The following is a 21,140-nucleotide window of genomic DNA, read 5'->3' as shown; positions in this document are numbered from 1 at the left end:
CTACGACGAATTGTACAACTTGTTCAAGGCCGTCAACCATACAAGACCTACATGAAAGGAAATATTAACATTTGAACTGTTTTTTAAGATTTACTTAAAAAGTTCTCTCTCCGGTGCAACCAGTGCAACTACAATTTGGAACAGTTTTTTTTCTTCTATTTATTAATATTTATTATTTCGTTTTGACAATTGTAGTTTTTGGGAGTGAGTTGCCTTGCTCAAGGTCATGTGGGGAGACTGTTTTAATGTATCCAAAATTTGGATTTCAACAGCCAGCCTGGTCGTTCTCCCCCCATGCTCTTAGCCAGACTGCTTCCTGCATTCAAAACTGTAAAAGCCACAAAATTCCATTAACAGGACTTATGACAACTCATCTACACTATTGATGGCATTAGCTCAGTCTGTAGGGTGTTGGGTTGGAAACTGGAGGGTTGCTGGTTCAAATCCACATAAAGACTAAAGCATGGTGACATCTCTCCTCACTCGGACATCTTCGCTTAGTGCATGTATAGGTGTATATTTGTATATACTGAGCATGTGTGTGTAATTTAGACCTGTGTGTAATTACAGAGTGTAAATTCTAATTTCCCTTTGTGGGATTAATAAAGTATACATTATTATTTATTTATTTTAAATGCACATAACATGTAAATGTACCTGTATGGATAACAAATGGGCATTTATTTTGAAGACAGGCATTTTAAATGAACTGTAAATTCAAACTGTTCTTTCAAAGATTTTTTTTTCCACTCATACTTCTTTCTATTTTTGTACATACTCCTGTTGGCATGCTCCATGGCTGGCAAACAATATTTGTCTGACTTTAGAAGTGACCTCAGCTGTCGGGGAATAACAGCACATAGGGACTGGTCTGTGACTCACTAGTGGGAGGTTGGAATCATGAGTCACCGTGAGCTTATTCAACATGGCGAGACCTGTGTTGAGACTGGTGTAGTGAGGGCAAAGGTCACTGTCTGGGTCTGACCGACCAGCAGGGGGGGGTGTCGGTCCACATGTCTGCCACGCAGGGGCGAGTTGTTCAGCACCCCCATCCATGGTGTCGATTAGGCGCCTTGGTGAAGGGTATCTTCATCTATGACTCAAAGACATGTCAGAGGGGCTCATTATTTGACTTTTCATTTAACAAGACACTTGTTACCAAATAACTTATGTAATAAGTAACTTATGTAATAAAAAAAAAAAAATATATATATATATATATATATATATATATATATATATATATATATGTAACAACCTGAAACAAAATAATAGCTCTCTTTTCAAATAAATAAGTAAAAATGAAATAATTTATATGACCTATTCTGTGTCAGCTTCACAATCCAGCTTTAACTAAATATCTCTTAAAACTTTTTATATGTACTAAGTCAACGTTTTTCAGTGTCCATGTGAGCTTTGAGATCTCCATCACCTTTATTAGACACTGAAACATGTATGTGCTAGCATAATATATGATAAATTATTTTTTTTCTTCTTTTTTTTGGATGCCAAATTGTTCAATAAATATATAACATGTTTGTAACGTTAAAAAAAAAATTAAAATTAAAAAGGTTCTTGAAAAATATATAATAAAATATCAGATGCATAAGACAGACTCTCGGGAATTACGTCACGCAACAAAGTACCGTAGTATTGTGTGCAAAGCGCCAGTCAATTTGACTACACGTTAATGCTAATTGTCCCATTAAAAACAGTGAAAACTGGACTTTTAATTCATTTATACGTAAAAGGTTTACAGTAAGTAAAAAGTGGACATTTTCGGTCAAAAGAGGACGTTTGGTCACCCTATAGTAGGCCTACTTATAACCTTTTTTTGTAGTATTAATGTCTATGAATTAAGCTAGCCATTAGTGCTAAATCTAGCTATACGTATTCAAGTTAATACAAGACCTGCCAACCGGTGTTATCATGCTCGGCCTCCGGCATCTGTCTCAAAGGATATGATGTTGAATGTAAACACATGCAGGCTGGCGCTGATAAGATAAACTGGTCTGAAAAGACGACTGGCCGCGGCACGTGGCGCTTTTTCGGGAGAGGACCACGCGCATCTGTCGGGCATCTGCCGCGAGGCACTGAATGGAGCGGGGGGGGGGGGTAATAAGCTACACAGAGACAAAAGCGCCGGGAGCAGGTGGAGGACGAGAGTATTGTTTTGTGACACAAAGTTGCCTTTTCTCTCCGAGATACGACACGCGCCGAGTCCGACTGACAATTAAAGCTTCATTTTCAAATGGGGGAACAAAAAGTGGCGCGTGCTGTCTCGAGCTATTTTGGTCACCCCTCTTAACACATGTCCACATCAAGACGTCGCTCTCCCTATCTGGGTCAGGACAGGTTTGACCGGTCTCGATAGTTCTGTAACTCCCGGGCAGACAGTAAACGCAACGTTGAGTAACCGGTTGATGAGGATGCACGCGCATGCACGTCCACGCTTAACAAGCGGTTCATTGAGGGCAAGTCAAGACTAGAGATGGAAAGTTTGGATAGGCTATATATATATATATTTGTGTGTATATATGTGTACACACACACACACACACACACACACACACACACACACACACACAGCCTGTTATATTTATTTAACCCTGCAGTGATTCCCCACGCTGGGGAAGTCCAGTCCTTAAAAGATTGTTCCAGAGTTTATCATGGGATAGATTCATTTCACCACCGATTCCACTGCTGTTTTTCCCCCTACAACTTTCCTCTGATCTAATCTGGTATTCAATTTCATAATCACCTGTAGGACGATGGTCTGTCATGGTTTGGTAACTGTTACGGGAGAACATCACATGGGGCCAGTCATATAACCAACACCAAACACAAGGCAGGTGTCCTTCCACAAATAATAATAACAATAATAATAATTACCACATGATTTTTTTTGCATGCATTATAAATGCAGCTCATAATCAACCACAGTGGGTTGTATTGTTAGTAGCCAACAGTCTGCAGAGATTAACAGGACTTTACTTTAAATTTGAGTTATTGTGGTGATGTTGGATGTTGACAAGGCAAGAGGGAATCTGTGGTGGGGAGGGGGGATTTCTAAAAAGGTTGTAATCTTGCCCCCCACGTGGGGTTGTCAACATGCTCAGCGCAACTGCCCCGGGGACTTTTGCTTTCCTCACCCCGGCTGCCCTGAGCCAATGGCAGGAGGCATGAACGGAAGAGACCGCCCCTTGCCGAGAAACTACGCTGATCTCCTTTAAATCCACCCACAGCCCGTTCCGAGCTCAGAATAACGCAAGAGACTACATAGAGAAGTACACAGCCTTTACTGTTCACTGCAAAACCCCGATCGCGCTTGGATTATAACTATGACTCTGGAAGAGATCCGAGGACAAGAGAACACAATGGAAAACGCAGATAGGTAAATATTTAACCCATGGATAGATCATTATTCCATTATGTTTAATGCTTTAATACCTGTTTACGAAGATGTACGCAGTGTTCTGATGATGCGCTGTTGTTTTTTCTGTCAAGGGTGCAAAGTGCAGGCGCAGCCCTGGAAGAGCTGCTGGTCGCTGCTAAGAAGCAGGACTACCTGACAGTTGGAGTTTACGAATCTGCTAAAGTCATGAATGTGTGAGTATTGCAATCCGTGAAACGTTTACCCACAGTTGTCTTGGTTTTTGAGCGTAGGTTACGCGTGAAAGAATGGTTTGTGACGTCGACTCTTGTCCTTTCCACAGTGACCCGGACAGCGTGGCGTTCTGCGTCCTCGCCACCGACGAGGAGTACGAGTGTGACATCGCTCTCCAGATCCACTTCACCCTCATCCAGGCGTTCTGCTTCGACAACGACATCAACGTGGTGCGCGTCAATGACATCGAGCGCCTGGCCGACCTCGTGAGCGCAGACGAGACCGGCGAGCCCAAGGACGCGCACTGCATTCTTGTCACGGTACGTTCCCGAGAGCACTTACTCATCAGTCTGGAGCTGGTATCTAGTGAATCATGCACGCATCACTCCTACATGTGAATGCTCTGCACAAGTTACTGCATGTCTACACAGCCTATGTGTCCATTTCAGGTGTTCTGATTCTAAATTTCTTATTCTTTTTATTTCAGAGCCCCAGTGCAAACCCATGGAAAGACCCCGCTCTGGACAAGCTGAGCCTGTTCTGCGAGGAGAGCCGCAGCGTGTACGACTGGGTGCCCACCATCACGCTCCCAGAGCGCTGAAGTGACATCCCACTCACGATGCTTCACATGCTGATGATGAAGATGATGAAAAGAAAGTCAAGGAGCTGAGCCTCAGTTGGGGTTGTGAATGCCTTTCTGCCTCACTCTTTGGATTAAGAGGCTGTGGCTGCAAGCCCCCTTGCAAGAGCACAACCTACCAGTGCATTCTGGGTCGGCACATTGGTTCTGGATTACCCCGAGGGAGGGTTCAAGTTCAGAGGTCAAGTGCAGACTGGGTCAGGTGAATGTGGAATGGACAGAAAGCCCCATTGGACACAGAAGGATTTGGAATGTACTGCAAAGTGCATGAAATAGATGTTGCTGGCCTAGTTAAAATGGCAATGGGGAACTGAGCGGAGCAGGTCACAGAGACCTTTGCGAGAAATGGACTTGTGAAAGTGCCGAGGCTGGACTGAATCCCAGAGGGAAAACAAGGAAGATGCTGGTTCAGAAGAGGGTGTCTGAAAATGTCTATTGGACTTTACTTTTCTTGTTACTGTGCAGCTACCGGGAAGTTCTTGGAATAAGCTGAGACTTTCCTTGCAAACCCTGAATTGAGCTGTGTCTGAACCTGTGACACTTTCTCACGGACTATTGTTATTACTTTGAAATATGCAGACAAATATGCAATATTGTTTGAACTGTACTCATTTATTTAATGATTTGTGAATAAACATTTGAAATCAACGGCATGGTCTCTTGTGAGTAATGTTATTTATCCTTTGCATTAAGCTCTAGCGGACCATTGGCGCTCACCAAACCTTAGGTTAGCGAAAGATGCAACAGGGTGTGGGAAGTTAGAGCATGCTTGCACATATAGTCCTGATATCGAAATATCAGGACGTGTTGCATAACATCAATTACCCAGTAAATGAGAAACAAGTAAAATGGGGGTGGCTGACAGAAAGTCAGGTGGTTGTGTGAGAGAGATGACATGGAGAGATAGAGTAGAGACATTTCAACATAGTGATATTTGTGACGTGCAATTTCCAGGCACTGACCTTGTACTGCTCGTACACCAGCTGCCTTTTTGCGACAGCTTGCACAATTACTGCAGCCAGAATCAAGGCAGAGGCTGTGGGGGGGGGCTGCAGGAGAGAGCTTTCTTTTGTTTTCTGTGCACAGGCAGCAGAGGCTAGAGAGGTCTGTGTACCACTGGTGCTTAGTTGCAAGTTTTGTGCATCGAAGTGGAAATTGGACACTGTATGATGTTATTAACCCAACTTTTATTTGCTGTAAAGCATTGAAACCTTACTCAAACTTTACATATCATTGGGAAAAACACCACTGTATGTGCTTAGTTGTCATGCATGACAGGTGAGTTTAATGAATCCTGCAATGGCTTACAAAATGCATGCAAACCATAAGGCACCACACATGGGGGAAATAGTGCCTTGGTGTTCCTAGAGACACACACGTGCACACGCAACCGTGTGTCTGCTGTAGCAGAATGAGGGTCAGCCAGATCAGTAGTGGCAGGTAAAGGGAAGTGTGTGAGTGCTGCGGTCGGCTCTGAGCTGAGACTGACAGTAAAGCGGGGGCCACATCAAAGAGATAGCAGACTTCAGAGGAACTCATCTGGCTTTTTCTTGCCAGCCCCTCAGCCAAACTGCTGGTCATACCCCGCACGTGTACACGCATGGACACACAGGTGCTCGCAAGCATGAACAGACATCTATGTGCGCACACACACACACACACACACACACAAGCTAAGACTGATCTCAGGTAATTGCTCAGAGTTCTAAGAACAGGGGAAGCTTTACTCAGACAGAATTACAAAAAAAAGTTGTACACAAGAGATACAGGGACTTTCCATGTGTATTGATTTCTGCACTGTTAGGCATTAGGGAGACCCAAGTAAATTACTATAAAACCAAACTAGTCATTTTCTTACATGCACTGTCAAAACTAACTAGATTGGGAAGAGATTGAGCCATTGATGTGAAGACCAATGTGGCTTGTGCTGACTATTTGTCTGTAGTTGCTGCACTCTAGACTCTGCTATGATCAAACATGAAGCTTGTGTCTGAGTGAAAGTTGAAATACACACATCTTGTGTAAATGACCTGTAAAAAGGTGCCAGACATCTCACATGAAAGTTTGTGAAGCATGTGAAATGTTCCTATACTGTAAACAGCAAATGACTGAAAAGAGATTTCTTTATTTAGCATGTTTCCAAAAGCACCCAACACATTCAGGGATTTTTTCAGTGTTCTTCAGACAGCTTTTTCTGTTTTCCGCCATGAAAGAAAGGGCAACCAGCAACAATAGCAGTGGCGCTGTGTCAAAACTTGACCTGTTTTGGGGAAAAAAACAACATTTAATGCGCCAGATAAGACCCATTTTCTCAAGAATACAATTGTGGACTGTTTTATTATGTGCTCCAGGTAAACAAAGTAGCGTTGGCTAAGTGTATAGTAGTCACAATAAAGGAGAGTACGTGTATTGTTGACGAAATCCTTGACCTACTTTAGGTGAAATTTACATTGAGGGTCTTTGTGATGGATCAGATTCTTCTTTGTGCTCTTATTTATCGAAGTCGGCATCACTCAGGCCTGCATTATCTGCTATCTTAACCCTAATTTCCCCATGCAAGACTAAAAAACAAGATTTTTTATGCCATGCTCCTTCTGGCGACTGGTGTATGTGGGCCAGTAGAGAACAAATAAAACACCAGACAACTGTTAGGGGTTCCTTGCCTTTGCTGCTGCTGCTATATTTATATATATATATATATATATATGGAATTAACAAACACCTTATCCCTGTGATGGCTGTGTTGCCAAAGCCTGGAGCAACAGTCCAGACTGTGGAGACAACCCGACTGTCTGCGCGAGGTCTGAGCCAGAGATCGAGAGCTTCAGTTTGACTAAAAAGGGAGGGAGCAAGACCAGACAGATGCGTGCTCTGACTCAGAAACATTAGTGTTTTCAACTCTGGCACAGAAAAATGGCAAACATCAAGCAGCAGTTTACTCCTGAGTGCTATACCCATACCCCTTTTTTAACTATATGAAGTGCTGGTAATGAGTTTTCCTCTCTTACACGTGGGCCGTAACCCCAGACAAAATATTCACTTTATCCCTGATGGATGTACTACTACAGACACAACATTTACTCAGATGATCAAAGGGTATTCAACTCATAACTCATAAGTTCTTAAAGGAAATGGTTGTCAGTTTGGGAAATACACTCATTCACTCTCTTGAGGAAAGTCAAATAAAAGGATCGATACTACACTCATATCTGTAAATATGAAGCATAGGAAAATGAATGGGAATAGCGAGTCTGGCTCTCTCCAAAGGTCACATCCACCCATACGTCTGTTTAATCCATAAAAACGCTAAGTGTAAAAATGAATTGAGAGAGATTATGTGCGGGAGTATTTACTGGGTGTGGTGGCTCTAGCTACATATTGAACAGACAAACCTCAGGAAGAAAGGGAATAAGCTTATTTCCCAAAATGTTGAGCTATTTCTTTCAACTTAGTAAGAGCAGGATTAGAAAGTTGAACTTGAGGATCTCTGAGGTATATGGAATTGATAACGCTTCTGTTATATGCCTTGCTATCATCATGTTGAGAAAGAAAATCAAATGCATAATGTTAACCTTCTAAAACCTAAGGCCAATTTTATAGTTTATTGTCCGTCTGGATTTAATTTATAAAAAAGCTTGTAAAACATCAACCCTGTTGTGTACAGTCAAGATATGAACAACAATTTTTTTAGGACAAACTGGGTTATTAGAATATTTGGGTTGCAGTGAGGTCACTTGCATGTTAAAATTGGTTGCAGGGCCTTAAAGACAAATAAATAAATAAAACAAATCGAATAAAATGAATCTTCCAGATATGTATTGATAGCACAGACAGTTAAGTAATACATAAGCCATTTTCCTTTCTAAAACACTTCTCATATGTCTTGGGAGTCACACTGGGAAGAAATAATCATTATAACTTATACAGTTAACAAAATACATGCATTTTTTCAAAAAAGTCAAGACACTTTTGCTCTCATGACATTTACTTATGCCAATAATAACATAAAAATGTCATATTTATTGATATTTCACCCACAGCAATGCTACACAAGCAAATGCGTATCAAAAATGTGCTCCACTTGGCCTTCCATACAGCCTATTGGCCTTTTTGTCCCCTCTGGCCTTCCATACAGTCTATTGGCCTTTTTGTCCCCTCTGGCCTTCCATACAGCCTATTGGCCTTTTTGTCCCCTCTGGCCTTCCATACAGCCTATTGGCCTTTTTGTCCCCTCTGGCCTTCCATACAGCCTATTGGCCTTTTTGTCCCCTCTGGCCTTCCATACAGCCTATTGGCCTTTTTGTCCCCTCTGGCCTTCCATACAGCCTATTGGCCTTTTTGTCCCCTCTGGCCTTCCATACAAGATGGCGACGTTGTCTCCCATATATGGGCATACTGGGGCCTATATTTCTCTAAACAACAGAGAAGGGAGACGGAGCCGTGAGCTAGCGGCAGAAATGAGCCAAAACGCGATGAATTATGGACATAAAGTGGATTAATCTTGGATGTAACAGTTTGGATTTAAAGCCCAACGACCCAGAAAGAGGCTGGAAGTTCCAGGCTCAATAGAAAATCACCTGTAGAGACTAGAAAGACCCGGAAGAGACCTTCGTAGCCGCTAGCTCGTTACCTATCAGAGGCAACCATTGGTAAGTCGCTGGCTTGTTTGGTTGATCAATTATTAAACTATTAATCAGAGGTGCTAATTTTACGCGTGGGCGAGTGTCTCGGGATCTTAGCCCTCCTGGTGTCTTGGGGTCAAATTGGACCCCTTTCCAAAAAGTTTCTATCTCAGAAATTTGGGTTTCTTTCAAAGAAATTGTCCAAAAAAAGTAACGTGGATGCTTCCCAACAACACACCTCACAAGTTAAATAACTAATCTGTACACTACTTTTATTGAATTTGGGTGTATTGTGTCAATTTTATAGCATTTGGAGAAACAAATTGGTAAAAGATCTTTAAAAAAGTGTACAAAAATAAATGCAAATGTCAATAAGAGTGACTAAAAGGTGAAAAAAATGTTAAATAAAGTGACTAAAATATGAACAAATGTCAAATAAAGTGACTGAAATGTGAAAAGACGTCAAAGAAAGTAACAAAAATGTAAAAAAAATGACAAATGGTAAAAGAAAAGCTTTAAAAAACTTGTGCAAAAACCCACGGAAATTTCAAAAGGCTCAGAATAAGTCGACAAATGATGAAAAAGTAACAAAATCATGGGGGAAAGACGCAAAAGGGTCAAAAAAGACAACCATGTGTTTGATATTTAAAAATGTATTTGAAATTTGGACTTAGAAAAACAAAGATTTCTGGTCAGCGGGAAGAAAGCATGAGGATTAGTTTTAAGATATTAATGCAAACCTTGTTCTTTGGTGATATAATACCACACATTGTTACTGTCTGACTATTTTAACCCGGGTGAAATGTTACAGCATGTGTTTCCATATTGGGATATGATTCCCAGACAACTGTAAAGGCTTCAGAGGGACTTTGGTGGAGTGATACTCCGCCCTTCCCAGAGCCATTACTTACATGGGGAACTGTGGTTCAATTCTTCCTATTCCCTTCTCCAGCTCACTTACAGTAACCACAGCAAGATGAGATTACACGATGAGCTGGCAAGCATCATCTCCTCTCACCCCACCCGGCTCTGAGCATCTCTCTCTCTCTTTCTCTCTCGCGTGGTCAGATTGGTACCATGAGCTCATGACCCAGCTGGCTCTGGCAGGCAGAGGAGAGAGAGAGAGAGAGAGAGAGAGAGAGAGAGAGAGAGATAGATGGATGGCTGGTGTTGGGTGTCTCTTATCTATGCGGGTGTCACTCAAAGGAGAAACGAGCTGCCTGCTAGCTGCTTCTGCTACTGCTGTTGCTCAATTTACAGTGAGCTCATGCCTCAGAGGCCGTTTGGTGAGCCAACACAATATGCAACTTTAAGGGGCTCTTAGATTAACAGCGCGGGGAATTTCTCATTGCTGCGGTGGCCAAGGTGATTCCAGTTCAACAACATGTACACACACACACCGAGGCTGCTGTTTGTGAGAAATCACTATCAATCTCTCAGTATGTCCTGACGCGTGTGGTTTTTGAGTTTTGTGGTTGCGGTTAGGCTGAGGTAGCTGTACATTTTGAAGCATACATGTGTACCCACACACACACACACACACACACACAAACAGACACACCTGGGCACCTGGGATGTCCGCACCACACTCAGAAGGATGAGGTCACATGATGCAAACTTCTTAGTTCTGAAGAAATGATCGCAGTTGTCTTTCTACAGAGCCTATAATCAGTGTAAAACAGATGTGTGTGTGAGCCAAGGGGAGGGTGACCAGGTTACACACACACACACACACACACACACACACACACACACACACACACACACACCTGACCTACACTTAGATCCACTCTGTCAGTCTGTCTGGGTGCAGTGACATGCACACAGCAGGTCATTGCAGATTAGATCATACACTAACTTTACTGCTGTTAATGTGAAATAACCGACTTTTGGTCATCTGGTTAAAACCAATGATACTATTGTCTTAGGCAAAAACATCAGCTGGGCATAACTAAAAATTTGGAAAACACTGCAATCCCTTCAGTATTTGTACAGGATATAATCATTTGGATGTTTGTATTCAAATTAGTACATCTGCAAAAATTGCCCTGGGATTGCATCAGGGTGTTTGTGTAGTGGCAACTGAACGGATTGACTGGATACAATGTGTGATTTCTGAATGCAAAGGTTTATTATTAGCACAAACAAGATTATGCGTGAGCCCTCATTGCCCTTTTTTTCCCCATAAAGCTAAACTCACATCATGGTCCAAGTGCCAGATTTCATATTTGATCCCACCTCATGGTATCTCACATGAACTGAACACTATCACAACAATCATGCAAAATTCTGGAAAAAACAAGAAAACCCTCTTAGATGAGTGAGTAACTAATCCTCTTAAATGAATCAAGAATGTGACCCAAGTCCACAGTGGCAAATGCATTGATCAACTGAGGCTGGGGCTTTGGGCTTGCCTCTTTAAATAAGCTGCAATTAGATAAGCATAAAAGGCAAAGGCTATTTCGGGACCTTTGATACAGCTCAGAGAGTCTCAGAGTTGTTTAGTATATACCATGTTTGACTATGGCATTTAATGAATGTCAGCACGTATTTCTCACTTGTACCTTCTTCCTTATCCCCTGTCTGCCTCTGCATTCTAGTCATATTTTCTGGTTCATTGTGGCTGCCAGTCCAGCTAGGGTGGGGCAAAGTTAAGTGATTTGCCAAATATGGGGAGCAGCCTGTCACCTCCGCGGGGTTGACACATTACTAACATAGTTGAGCTTATCCTTCCAGAAGCATAAATACACTGAGAGCCATGCCAGGAATCCACTCTCACAGCCCGCAATCCTCAAGTGCAGAGAAGTAGGCCGGCGGAAGGAATAGAAGTGCAGCCTGGAGAAGGGGAGATGAATACTGCTCCCAGACAGACATATAAATAAAATGTGGGGAAGATGCAAGCTTTTTACTCATCTGATTATACAGTTTCTGCTCTGTCCTTACATGCAGACAGAGAATGCAGACTGGATGGCTGAGTTGATTCAAGGATAGATAGAAAGAGCGTAAAAAGAAAGAGATAGAGACATGCATGCATGGCGTATTCCAAATTCCAAATTCCATTACGTTGATGTGTCAGCCTAAACAAAGTAGTAGCTAAAGCGGCGACGCCCAGTCTTACTCTTCAGGATGGTTTAATTGATGAGCAATACACACACACACAGAAAAGAAGAAGAGAAACGGGAAGACTCTGTCCACTGAGTATTTCTTGTTTTGTCCCATCGGGATTCTGTGCAAGCAAGAAAGCTAAAGAAAAAGGAAAAGAAACTGGAATTACAAGTAGCACGCTGTATGTTCTGGTTTTAAGGAAGTTCAATGTGCTTCGGTACAGCCAGCGGAAAGGTGTCAAGGCAGCATGACATTGTTTTTAATTTTTTTTTACGGTAAGATGGTGAGAAGAAGAGCACAGAGTAGCCAGTGTGGCCTCGCTGCTTTCAGTGCACATGCTAATTAGAGACCCGTGGTGAGGCAGAGCGGCCGGGGACACGGCCCGCCTTGACACAGGGAGGAAAGCGGAGAAAGAGTGGAAGACAAAGAGAAAGAGAAGGGAGGAAAGACGTCAGGATATGAAGAAAACAGAACAGATAGTGCAGAAAACAGCCCGACGGCGGCCTTGTTTGCTTGTGCCGTGTCGTCACTCCGCCACAGGTCAGGGTTTTTAGAGGAATGATGATGCAGCATAACAGCCTCCTGCTAATGCACAAACAAGTTGACTTTTATTTCAAACAGTGTGTGCCTATGTGTGTGTGAATGTGTAATGGTAGGTCATGAACACTGTGCACGCACAAACACATCCACACACAGATAATTGGACACACGTGGCAACAAAGGTGATGTGATAACCTTTGTGATAAGGTTGAACGTTGAATCGACCACATGTTTTTTTGGGGTTTTTCTATACACATGTGGGGCTTATATGTTTTCTGAGGAAAAACATGCTCCTTGAACCACTGGGATATTGCATAATAATATCAGACCTGGACTGACCATGTTCTTGGCAACATATCTTATCTAATGTTGCCTTTCCTCTGACAACAGCCCCACTGACAGATCAGAACAAACAGCAGCTGGCTGCGTGTTCTCACTCTTCATCTTAACTGCCAGCAGCAGCAAAGAGGAACAAGCCGATAAACAGAGATCATGCATCGGAACAATGTGATGGAGTGATGAGCAAAATACTGAGAAGATTTTGAGTCGCTCTCACGCGTGGATAAGTTTGCACATCATGGCATGCGCGGCATTTCAATTGGAAATTGAATTGGAAAAAAAGTGCAATTAGAATTTGGCACGGGGCACAGAAAGAGAGAGACATGTTTTCAAGGACTTTTCAAGGGAGTGATGCAATTGCCCCTCTTCCTTGCACTTGGGTTTTTTTTTCCTTCATGGCAACATACCATGCTATACTACCTAGTAACACACTGAGGAGCATGGCAACAGTGGTTCAGTTCATCCCGCCTCCTCTCCCACTCTCCTATCTGTGTTCCTCCTCATTTCTCCGTGCTATCACAAAGCAAATACCTTTGCATCTAACCAGAAATGTTTGTGTGGGTGCGCTGTCATTGATGGAAAAAACAAAAATAAGCTCTTTTTGTTTTTGCCGGTGTTACTTAATCTGTAGGGATGGAGGGCCAGGCAGAGAGAGGGAGAGAGGTGGGGGGAAAGGGGCTTTGCTCCAATGCTCGGGTACCAGCCAATCGGAAGGCAGGGTTGGCTACAGGCAGGAACAAACAGGAGTTGTTGCTGTTGGTAACAGAAATCGGATTGGCTGTCGGGAGTTCTTGCTCAATGGGATAGGTGTCTCGGCGTGTGGCTATTTTGATCACTGTTATGAATGTGTTTATCTGCTGTTATGTTCTTTTTAAACCTTGTTATTTTGGTCGCCTTCTGTTTTCACTTACAGAGGAGGTCTTTATTGTTCAGACACTGAGGCCACGGCGTAGTAAACTGTGTCCACTGGGTGCTGAATCTCCTGAACTTTGTTACCTTTAGCTGCTGGCCTGCAGAGTAAAGGCCACGTTGCGTTAGCCAGGCTGTGGAAGTAAACAAAAAAGACATCCCGTAAAATGACAAGTGCGGGGGAAAGGTGTGACGCCAGAGGACAGGTCATTGACACTGCTGTTGTGTGTGATGCACCTGCTTCACATTGATGTAGGTCTGTTATTGCAAGTCATCCACACACACACAAAACACAGTTTTTGTTAGCTTTTGTTGGTTTTTTTCTGCATCTGTCAAATCTAGCTCATGTGTGATGATTCCATGTCATGAAGTCACACACAAACAGAATGTCCTACAACTATGCAAATGTCCTTAAAGGTAGCAGAATAACATGTAATCCTAGAGGTCAGCCTCAGTCTGCCTGCACCTAGAGTCACATTTTGTTTACTACAGAGTCAGATGGAGCACTCAGTTCTGCACATGCCGGCTTTGTTTACATGCTGTTCCTTCCTGAAAGGGGCGGCGCCACACACCCGGCATTGCGATGTTGCTTTGGAAACAGGGCTCACACGGTAGCCAATGGGTGGGCAGGGATTATGACACATGTGTTTGTGTGTGTAAATTAATCAAATAGTGGTATCTCTCTGGCAGTGTGTTTACAGGGGGAGATTTTTTTAATCAGCTCACTCAAGGAAGAAAACACACTGGGCAACAACATCAGGATCACACACACGCACGCACGCACACACACGCCACCAAGCCAATTAAAAATCAGCAGTCTTATCTCCCGATGTGTGCCTGGATTGTTACTGTTTACATGCTGAACATACTTCTTTTGACAGATGTTTTTATTGAGTTTTTCAATTACAATTCAAAGACAGAAAAAGAAATTGAGGCCCGTCAATAAATAAGAATAGACATTTGAAGATATTCCAAATGTACTGTAGATCTGTTATTTTTTACTGCTATGGCAACACATGGACTCCCATTGTGGCGTTTAAGAAAAAAAAAGGGAGTAATATTAAGGTGACAAACAAGTACATGCACAGAATGCAAAATGCTCACACCTTCCAAAATATGATCACCTTTATTGAAAGTAGATAAAGCTGTAATAAAATCCCCCCCCCCACCCCCCCGGAAACTGCATAAATGAGCTCCAAATCTCTACAAAAGTGTTATATTTCCCCTTATATCATATGTATGTTTCTCTAGGGCAAAGCATTGCACTAACCCTTCGACCCAGCTTTGCAATTTGCAATAGTGCAATTTTATGTTTAACTTCAAGAAGACAATATGTAACCATATTCTTCCTGTTACTGTTTAGTGTACAACTTGCTGGGAGACATCCAAAAATAAAAGGTTTAGGACATAGTGGAAGTTGTGTTCTTATCCTTGTTGTTGTGACAGTCTTTTTTGCATTTAAAAAAAAAAAGTAGTATCCTGAGTATCTGTTTTTGTGTTTCTTTTTAAACATGCACGAGTGGACATGTTGTTCGTGTGTGTGTTTTCCTTATACAGCTGTTATTGTTAGTTCTGTCACCTGTTTCAGGTTGCTTTACCGTCAGGAACTTGTCTTCCAGTTAACACTCACTTTATCATTGTGGACACACACACACACACACACACACACACACACACACACACACACACATAATAGAAGCTCTGCTCTCCACCCAATTGTAAAACGTGGTAAACTCACACAACCTAGAAAAGATTCAAGATTAAATATCCTTTAAAAAATCCCACAATGGGGAAATCCACACTGTTGAAAATAAATGATAAAATACATTTATCACATTTTTATTGCATGGATTATCAGTCCTGGTGTGTGTGTGTGTGTGTGTGTGTGTGTGTGTGTGTGTGTGTGTGTGTTCCGTCCATGTGGTCTACTACAACTTTTCAGACAGTGGCAGATGTGTAAAGATTGAAATGAGCGTAAACACGCTCTGTGTTTTTGTGTGTTTTCTTGTTGTGTGTGTGTGCATGTGTGAGTGTGTGTGTGTGTGTGAGTGAGAGCCGATATACAGTAGGAGCCACGTGCACCCTACCAAACAGGATGCAGCTGCTGCAAGTATAACAGTAGCTTTACACTAGTGTGTGTGTGTTTTATTGTTCATTTCCTTAAAACAATGATGTCTTTGTTATCTGTCTATCCTTTGTTGCTGCTCTCTTAAATCCACGAGCAGCTCTTCAGCTAAACGTGCCCTAAGGACAGGAGAGAAGTAATCTAATCAGTACTCCCCTTTTATTATTGCACAATCCACAAAGCATGTGAGTGCAATCAGGTTTGCTTAATCACTGGAAAACGGGGAAGTAGTAATTGAGTGACAGTTCACCTTTAGAATGAATATGGACACGGAAATTTGATCTCTAGACTTGCCACTGATGTGAAATGAGATTGAGAACAGCCCCGTGTGGAGCTGAGGATTCAGTGTCTTGCTTCTGGCCACTTTAGAAACGTGAGGGATGGCTGACGGAGACATTGAACCCAGGTCCAGTTTGTTGGACTGCATTTGATGGCGTGAAAGGCAAATAAAGTGAGAAAAGCACACTAAAATAAGTACCTTCAAATACTCAGAAAAACCTTTTCTTTCTTAAATCCAATATGAATCTGAAGTGGGTCACTTGTCCCAGTCGAACACTACACAGTGTCAGACAGACAGTTTAAGAAACAAAGAGAGGAGCCAGCCAACCAAAAACCTCCCCTGCAGCCTCCTCGACTCTACCCAGCAACTACTGTACACTGACTCTAAACCAATCTGTTTCTGTTGCAAACAAACACCGGCATGCATGTGCTCACAGACCACACACAAAAGATTTCACTTGGTTTGGGAGTCACTGAGCATCTGCTTGTGTTCTTAGTTTGCATACATGTGTGCGTCTGTTTGTGTCGATCTTTTATATAAGAGCATGCGGCTGCTTTCTGCACGCATGCCTGCATGTACCGCACTGTACTGTATGAATGCAAGATGGAGAAATTAGGAAGTTATGCATCTGCTGTTTGTCTTTTATTAAATAGTAATTTATTTTACAGTATATTGTACTGTGTGCAGCATGTGTGTGGGTGGCCACTAACTTGCAGATATACATGGGGGCTCTGTGTGGGCAAGCTGTATTCACAGCCCCGGAGCATAGGCAAACTCTCACTGACGTCTGACTTGGAAAGTGACAAAGACGAACTTTGTTGCCTTTGTGGGTGAAAGCGAAAGAATCCATCCTTTGAGCGTCCCTCTTTGATTGCGCATGTGTGTAGGTTGGTAGGTGGGTGTGTATATGAGCATAAGGGAACTTTATGCAGTTCCTACCGCAAATGAAGGGGTGTCTCCAGCCTTATTGATGATTGGTTAGGGTTATGAGAGTCTGATTTCAGATGGTTTTACACAAGATTTTTCCTCTTTCTTTCTTTCTTTCTTTCTTTCTTTTCACACTTTACATGAACAATGTCCCACACACAAATTACAGTGCAGTTTGCAATTTCCCATGCTGTCATCTTCTTCCTCCTATCAAGGTAAGTGTACTATGGGTCTATATCTAGTGTGTGTGTGAGTGTGTGTGTGTGTGTGTCTGCATTTGTGCCATACTGCGTCCTTTCAGCTCTCCCTAGCTCTCTATCTTTGCAAAGCCAGACATGAGTCGTCTGTTGTTCAAATACAAATCCTCTTTGTTGGCATGGATTCAGAAGCAGTAAATGTCTCGTCAAACGCACGCAAACATGCATAAATGCATGCACGCACAAGTCCCCAAGGGCCTGCTTCCTTTGATCTGGATCTTACTCAGCCATGGACAGTGCAGCAGGTGCGAGGCAGCCGTCAGGTGTACGTGCAAGAGAACAAGAGTGTGTATATGTGTCATCAGCAATACGACCTTTAAGACGCTAACTACACACCTCATGCAGCCACTCAATAAAGCCTCCATACAAACACTCGCTTTCACCCTGTCTCCAAAGCAGCTGCAGTATTGAAAAAAACACCCTGACTGGTAAGAACACAACCAAGGGCAAATCACAGCAACTTCTAGGCAGATATTCCACCAATCACGTGGCTGAGGCTGAATGCAATCGGCAGCTAAGCCAATCAGGGATGAACATAAGGATAACCAATAGCAGCAGGAGCCAGAAACTGAAGCAGTTAGAGATAGAGATGGACCAATCAGAACCTGAAGATTGAATCCATTGATGTGTTGTTTTTAAAGCTCTCCTGAGAACTTTTCCTTTAAAGTCAAACATGTAGGAGCTTAATGCCCTTACTTTGTAATCCTTGCTTTATAGCTATTAAAGTTACAGAACAAATCCTTCCATGTTTTTTCAAGGATGCTCAAAAGTTGACAACAGACAAAGGTCTTTTGTAGATGTTGCAAGATGATGAAATCCCAGAAATTGGTAGAGCAAACAGTACGTTTTTTTGTAAAAGGTTGTGTCTATACTTCATAACTGCATGTTTACGCATGCTCATTTGTTTGTGTGTATGCATCTCTTTATGGTTCTGTAATTGTGCCAGTGTGTTTGTCCCGGGTCACCCTAAACTCTCCGACTTCACGGACAATAAAGCAGAGAGGCGTGTCATTGACACACGTGCTGCCAACTGTTGCCGAGACACAAAGCGGCTGTAAAAAACACTTTACTGACTGCAAGGGCCCCCCTCCCCATTACCACGGCACACTCCAAAATCATGAGCCACACACACGCACACACCCCTATCCTAACTCCATTGTCCCAAATGAATGAGTGGAGGGGTGTGTGTGTGTGTGTGTGTGTGTGTGTGTGTGTGTGTGTGTGTGTGTGTGTGTGTGTGTGTGTGAGGACAGCTGGCTCTCTGGCTCCATCAGTAGCAGCTGCCCCAGCCTCAGGCCCTCAGTGTAGATTAGAGGATAGCTGGGGTGAAGTGTATGTGTGTGTGTGTGTAGCAAGGGGACGTGTGGCCCAGTCTGGAACCCTTGGCTCAATGAATGGAAAAGAGGACCTCTCCCCTTCTTTGTCCCGCCCACTGTCATTTTTCTCTTTCATTGCCTCTCCCTTTCTATTTTTGTTTCTTTTAACCCCCCAAAAAAAGAGAGACTATTCTAAATGAAAAAATGAAGATGAAATGTAATTAGAGGGATAGAAGAGGGAGACTAAGAAAGACAGAGAAAGTCCAGAGGCTAGACAGTAGGATGGAGACAGCAACAGACATGGAGAGGTTTTGGTCCCCACTGGGTGCTGAATGGGGGCCAGTTATGGTGGCTTAGCGACAGCTGTTACTTCTGCCTATAGGATATCTGAGCCAGGCTCTTTCAAAGGCTGTGAAGAAGAATAGAGGGGCCACTTTTCTGCAGAGTGTGTGTGCAGAACGAAAAAAAAAAAATAGAAGAGCTTTTGTAATAGATGGGTGTGGATTCTTGCCAAGACATAAAGAGTGGCACACTTCACCCAAATGTCTCTGCAAATAAAAAGAGCACTCTGGCTGGACTGATAGAAGGAAAGGAGGCTAGGGGACTTTCACAACCTAAAGAGCCATTTATAGCCCGGTTTCCATCCATGTTGATTTATTAAGACACAATGGCATGCCCGGGACAGAGCCACAGTTTGTTGACACAGAGGAGTCATTCAGAGCTTCACAACAACATGATATTTGCATAGCAGCGAGGGCTTGTGAGACTGTTTAATCAAAAGTCCCATTCTAGTGGGATCCAGCCATGACTTTAAAAACAGCATGAAAAGTACACAGAACTATAGGTTAAAAGACTTGAAGACCTTTATTTGCCAAATCCAGGTCATGGAGAAAAATGATGGAGACATTAGGTGGAGACAGTAGACTGTTAATAGCACTATGAGACATCCTCAAAGAAAATAGTGCAATGTCTCTCTCCATGTGTTATTTAACGGCTTTCATCACATGCTAATGCAAGACTGACTCCCAGCTGATTATTAGATCTAGATTCTCTTTGCACCCTCCACACTTCTGTCCTCCTCCTCTTGCTCTTCCTCCTGTCTTACGTCCTCCACACACACACACACACACACACACACACACACACACAGCAAACCCACTGACCCTTGTTGCCCAGGCAACATGTCAGTCTGATCCAGAGTGACAGCTCTATTGAGGTTGTCATTGTCTCCAATGACAACCCGCGAGCAATGCTTAATTGGGGTAAGGGATGCCCCAGAAATTACAACGACGGTTGATTCAATTACGGAGCCTTTGTCTGCTGTTTATTCCGCACAACGTTATTAGCCATAATGTCTCAAAACACAACATTACCAGGGGAAGCAAACAAAGAACAATGCTTTTTTATATTTTGGAAATGTGTTACATGAGGGTATTTGATCCCACATGGGCAGTGAGATCAGGCTAATGACCGCCTGTGAATGGCCCATTCAGGGGATGCCAAAAAATGGGCCCAAAGTTATATTAACAGCAACAACTGTCTGGGGTGTCTGAGCAGATCTGGAGTGTGAGCCAATCAGCTGGAAGGAAACATCCAACAGAGGAGAAAGGAGATGACTGGGATTTAATGCACGCCTATGTTTACAGTGGGTGAAGCTTAAAATCCAAATCTAATTTGTACCTAGTAATAAAAATACAAATCTTGTGAATGTTATAGAGCTCTGCCCAAATTCTTCAAGGAAGACTTCTAAATAACTTCGATCACCACCATGTCTCTCTAAAAATATTCAGCTGTTAAGAGGTGGTCACTTTTCAGTAAACCCACCAAAATTGGTCACAAAATTCATGATCCGCAGCACGACATCCTGCTTTAAATGTCTTCTTTTTTGTCTTTTCAGTCAAATGTGAAACCCTCCTCCTCCCCTCTGTCATCGTCAACCGTTCCTTTTCCTCCATCACCAGTGTCTAGGCTCCATCGGGGGAAGCCTTTAGACATTTTTAACGATGGAGTCTAATCCCCAAAGACTCTCCTGATTGAATTATTCTTATGTGTCATATTGTAAACTGCATAACAATACACAGTGATCACATTGTCTCAAATGCATGGTTGAAATCCAGGTCACAAGTCTGGTGCTGAGTCTACGTAACAGTTTATCATGCACTTTAGTTTAGAAATGTTTTTGGGATCTTGGGTAGTAATAGATTTGGAACAGCCAACCGTTGCGGTTAATCTCAGAAACCACGTTAGTGATAAATCCACCGTCAGATGTTGGGAAAACCTCAGCGTATTTGGCAGTTATCATCGGAAACCATTTAGCAGGTAATGACAAAGCAAACAGGAGACATAACGGGTTTATTTGTAGTTTTATGCACTTAGCTTAGTTTAAAAGCAAGGAAATACACGATTGAAAACAACCTGAGAGACAAAAAAGTTGTTTAGAGACTCAGCCACCTGGACGTGGATGAAAAGTTAC

At 42.7% G+C, this 21,140-nt stretch overlaps 1 protein-coding gene across 1 annotated transcript; it reads left to right on the top strand.

The window, feature by feature from the left end:
* The first annotated feature begins 3,112 nt into the window (after nt 1–3,112).
* gadd45ga (growth arrest and DNA-damage-inducible, gamma a) lies at nt 3,113–4,895 on the top strand. Its single transcript, XM_034872400.1, has 4 exons — nt 3,113–3,394; nt 3,508–3,609; nt 3,717–3,927; nt 4,095–4,895. Exons 1-4 carry the CDS (start codon nt 3,342–3,344, stop codon nt 4,206–4,208), a joined length of 480 nt encoding a protein of 159 aa, XP_034728291.1. The 5' UTR covers nt 3,113–3,341; the 3' UTR covers nt 4,209–4,895.
* The last annotated feature ends 16,245 nt before the right edge of the window (nt 4,896–21,140 follow it).

The sequence above is a fragment of the Etheostoma cragini genome, chromosome 5 (genome assembly GCF_013103735.1).
Source record: "Etheostoma cragini isolate CJK2018 chromosome 5, CSU_Ecrag_1.0, whole genome shotgun sequence".
Taxonomy (NCBI): domain Eukaryota; kingdom Metazoa; phylum Chordata; class Actinopteri; order Perciformes; family Percidae; genus Etheostoma; species Etheostoma cragini.
This window is presented reverse-complemented; position numbering and strand designations above follow the sequence as displayed.

Coding starts and splice junctions, on each gene's coding strand:
- gadd45ga (XM_034872400.1), top strand. CDS start 3,342: ATGACTCTGGAAGAGATCCGAGGACAAGAGAACACAATGGAAAACGCA. Junction 3,395..3,507: donor ACAATGGAAAACGCAGATAG/GTAAATATTTAA, acceptor TTTTCTGTCAAG/GGTGCAAAGTGCAGGCGCAG. Junction 3,610..3,716: donor TCTGCTAAAGTCATGAATGT/GTGAGTATTGCA, acceptor TCCTTTCCACAG/TGACCCGGACAGCGTGGCGT.